The sequence below is a fragment of the Scleropages formosus genome, chromosome 4 (genome assembly GCF_900964775.1).
Source record: "Scleropages formosus chromosome 4, fSclFor1.1, whole genome shotgun sequence".
Classification (NCBI taxonomy): Eukaryota; Metazoa; Chordata; class Actinopteri; order Osteoglossiformes; family Osteoglossidae; genus Scleropages; species Scleropages formosus.
The window spans coordinates 27,085,489-27,089,365 of record NC_041809.1 but is presented as its reverse complement, the minus strand read 5'-3'; the positions used below and the strand labels follow the sequence as shown (position 1 = coordinate 27,089,365).

The window sequence follows — 3,877 nt, the reverse complement described above, 5'->3', positions numbered from 1 at the left end:
CGCTAATTTAAAAGACGGAATTGTACCCATTGCCTTCTTAAAAATAGGCTTAAACTTTTGCGTATCATTTAATTTTTCCGTTCTTTCATATTGTTTTACGCTCGCTGCTCTGCAGGAAGAGCAGACAGCTGCGCAACCGTCGGCCTGCAGAGGGAGACCAAGTGACGCACATCCACGTCAACCGTCTAGTCGCTCCGTACAGTGCAGCGCGCTGCGCTACCGTACACTTCCGCGACAGCCTTTCCAACTGAACCCCACAACATTTTGCTGGCGCATTAATTCCTCCTTCGTAGATCACTTTCATGTCAACGTCAAATCAGACATTGACCGTAATGTGCAGTATTCACAATGTTAGAATTGCCCTACTTTTACATCACGCACTCACACACACGTCGCCGGGCCCGAGCGGAGTCACGGCAAGCCGGAGCCTAATCCGGAGGCGCGGGTCCCGGGACGACGACGATACACCCAGGGCGGGACGCCAGTGCGTCGCAAGGGACCCCCGCAGGACTCGAACCCCAAACCCCCCAGACCAGGACACGGCCAAACCTGCTGCGCCACCGCGCCCCCAATAACATCCTGAAGTAATTCTGTTTCATGGAAAGTGTTATCTTTCTCCTCCGCCGTGCTGAAATTCAAGATTAATGTTAAATAATGACGTAAACTTATATAATAAGTCAACTCATATAAGTTGTGATATATTTCTAACACTGTTTTCCGTATCGTATAATGTTCTTTTTAATCATGTTTAAATAAAATACTGTAACGACCCGCCTTACTGTTCGTACACTTAGAATACGCAAATAGACCTGTCACTCCGACTGTGGACAAAGGAGACAGGAAGGTTTCCGCTGCACAAACACGCATTTTTACTTTTCAACTAGATTAAAGATAATAAGTTATAAGTATTTTAAAACATCATTCATTTAATGAAATAATACAAAGTCGCACTGGGCCCCCGTTTTCACACGAGCCTGTGTTTCACGCCGGACAACAAGAGCACGCACAGCGGAGGCTCGGGAAGTTCTGTGTGAGAGCGGCTGTTTGTCCAGTGTGGTTGGGGCGCGTATGTTGTGTTGGAGAAAAAAGTAAAATTAATAAGACGAATGAGCCGCCTGGTAAGGTTGCTGCTGCTCTCCACCGCTGTTTTGCTGTGCACTTCAGGTAGCCGCCGGACTTAACAGCGCGCTTAATTAAGTGTCACATATGATATACGAAAACAAACTCATTTTTTCGCCTGACGTGTGTAAACGCAAAGCGAATCAAAGATGCGTAGTGAATTACCCGAGGCCGAGGGGACTGTGAAATTCTGGGTGCGATTAAGATTACTGTGTGTTCCAGCAGACGATGACGGCACGGTGCTCGTACCCGGGGGCGCGTTCAGGATGGGCACGAACGAGCCCAACGGCAGGGATGGAGAGTCACCTGCTCGGGATGTTTCTGTAGCTCCTTTCACGATCGACATCCACCCGGTGACTAATTGGCACTTCCGGTGCGCGCCCTGGTGGCCCTGATGCTCTCGAGTGCGCATCGCGAACGCGCATCTGGTCAATAATAGTATCTGTTCTGTCATGGGGTTCCCGCGCGCCTCCCCTGTGATCACATGTACCACTCACTGTCTCTCCTCCTCCCTTAGGGAGTTTGTACGTGCCCAGAAATATAAAACCGAGGCTGAGGCGTTTGGATGGAGTTTTGTATTCCAGGATTTTGTATCCGACGAGCTGAAGAACAAAGTAACCCAGAAGATTGAGGTACTCTTGTGATGTGTCACTTTGGCTATCTGTGTACATTTTGCAGTATTAATTTCCCCCTGTTTTGCAGTGCATGAAAACACAACATCTGAAAAATGCATGTGTAAGAATGATGATTTTTTTTGTTTGGACTCTTTAAATATCTGTGTTCAGTCTGCACCTTGGTGGGTACCAATTGAAAAGGCGTACTGGAGACAGGTATGTCCTCTTTAGACAGTCACTTTTATGACGTTAATGACTAGTTTAATGTTTACCTAAAGTTAAGAGGTTTAACCTGATCTCATTCGTGCAGTGGCTGATATTATTACAACCTTGCGTAATTATGGATGGACTTAGTTTAATAAAAAAATTAGTGAATAATAAATAAATGTCTGCACTTATTATTACTACTTAGATGATCAAATCACATTTTAAGAGCCATTTATGCAGAAACAACTTGATACTCTGCAAGAATATGAGTAACCCTGGTTACAGAGTGTGGTTGTTTCCTCAGCCTGCTGGTCCTGGCTCAGGTATTGGGGAAAAGCTGGATGCACCTGTAGTGCAGGTGAGCTGGAATGATGCCCAGGCCTTTTGCAAGTGGAGGGGGAAGAGGCTCCCATCTGAGGAGGAGTGGGAGTTTGCTGCCAGGGGAGGGCTGGAAGGTGGGCTGTGGATCTTTGTAGTGGTGTTTCTGTTAATTTCCCTTCCTGGATGCTTATATATGCTGTTTTTTTCCTCTACTTAGTCCTATTGTTATTACATATTGAATTTTTCCAGTGGAGAAAAAGTTCAAAGAAATGCATAAACATATGCTGTTTGTTCTTTTGACAAGGATGTTATCACAGTGCTTATATACAACTCTGTCAACTGCATCTCTTTGTCTTTGGGCTGTTTTAGGCAGAATGTATCCATGGGGCAACAAGTTTCTGGCAAACCGCACCAATCTGTGGCAGGTCAGAGCCTTTTTTAAGATATATTTTTAAGTTGTGGGTCTTCAAAATGCAGTGGATCACCTTAACACTTAAGTTGAACAGTGACATGAATCAGGTAGGGTTAATTTTTCTTACATTTTATGTGACAGGGTAAATTCCCAGAGAAGGACACTGCAGAAGATGGGTATCATGGAATCTCGCCAGTCAAGGCATTCCCTCCACAGAATAACTATGGTATCCTATTGTTAGTTTTTCTTTCTCAGCCAGAGATAACGCTAATCTGTATGCTTTCTGTCTAAAGTTTAGTTAATAACTTTACAAGTAATGTAAAAAGAAAACAGTGGTATTAGGTTTCTTGGGGTTCTGTAGTTGCTGAAATTCTACATGCCCTCAGTTCACTCAGTCTGTATGCCACTTGTTTACTGAAGCTCTGTTCATTCATTCATATTTTCAGGCCTGTATGACATGATGGGTAATACCTGGGAGTGGACCTCCACTCGTTTCCCTGGGGCGCAGATCATGTATGTCCTTCGGGGTGCCTCCTGGATTGATACTGCTGATGGATCTGCCAATCACAGAGCCCGTGTCACTACTAGGTACCGCCATCCAGCCTTTCCTCCCATCTCTAAGTTATTTCTTTTATGCCTTTCACTCATCCCACATACCTCCTGGTTCTTCTGCAATCCTACAGAATGGGGAACACACCAGACTCTGCATCTGACAACCTGGGCTTCCGGTGTGCAGCCAGTGCCCCAAGACCACAGAAGAACATAGAGCTCTAAGGGCACCTATGTCCTGACCACCATGGAAGTAGTTACAAGAGGAACAAACTGGCATTCTCCTGTGGAGAAATGGCTTTGTAGTGATTTATACTTTGTGTTTTCCTTTTTGATAATTTTCTAAGGAATACTGTGAAATAAACCTACACCATTTTTAACAGGCTTCAGTGATTAAGTGATTTATGTCACTAACGCAAATCTCTGAGCTTCTTGGAAAAATTCTTTATGTTCAAGCATTCTCTTGTTTTTGTCTTCCAATAATCAGAGCATTCTTTCACAGAATTACCTCATAATTAAATTACCTCATACATTTGTTTCACAGTTTTTCCTAATGCTGTGTCCAACATTAAGGGGGAGCCAGCGCACAAAGAAGACTAAAGTTTAATTGAAAAGCCACATTTGGTCAATAGCTATACTGCAAGTACAATACACC

The 3,877-nt window shown here is 44.3% G+C and overlaps 1 protein-coding gene across 2 annotated transcripts; it reads left to right on the top strand.

The window, feature by feature from the left end:
• Nucleotides 1-523: 523 nt before the first annotated feature.
• sumf2 (sulfatase modifying factor 2) lies at nt 524-3,601 on the top strand. 2 transcript variants are annotated; one of them, XM_018730491.2, is made up of 9 exons: nt 524-1,164; nt 1,342-1,492; nt 1,637-1,751; nt 1,905-1,949; nt 2,245-2,395; nt 2,631-2,686; nt 2,815-2,899; nt 3,120-3,261; nt 3,357-3,601. In XM_018730491.2, the coding sequence occupies exons 1-9, from the start codon at nt 1,107-1,109 to the stop codon at nt 3,445-3,447; spliced, it is 894 nt and encodes a 297-aa protein (XP_018586007.1). In that variant the 5' UTR covers nt 524-1,106; the 3' UTR covers nt 3,448-3,601. The 2 variants fall into 2 exon arrangements, with proteins under 2 accessions (XP_018586007.1, XP_018586008.1); XM_018730492.2 differs by having other exon boundaries at nt 525-1,164; nt 1,345-1,492.
• The last annotated feature ends 276 nt before the right edge of the window (nt 3,602-3,877 follow it).

What these genes read in the sequence shown, in the direction of transcription:
- sumf2 (XM_018730491.2), top strand. Translation starts at nt 1,107, where the DNA reads ATGAGCCGCCTGGTAAGGTTGCTGCTGCTCTCCACCGCTGTTTTGCTG. An exon ending in TGCCAGGGGAGGGCTGGAAG is followed by an intron (nt 2,396 to 2,630) that starts GTGGGCTGTGGA and finishes GGGCTGTTTTAG; the next exon opens with GCAGAATGTATCCATGGGGC. An exon ending in CCCTCCACAGAATAACTATG is followed by an intron (nt 2,900 to 3,119) that starts GTATCCTATTGT and finishes TCATATTTTCAG; the next exon opens with GCCTGTATGACATGATGGGT.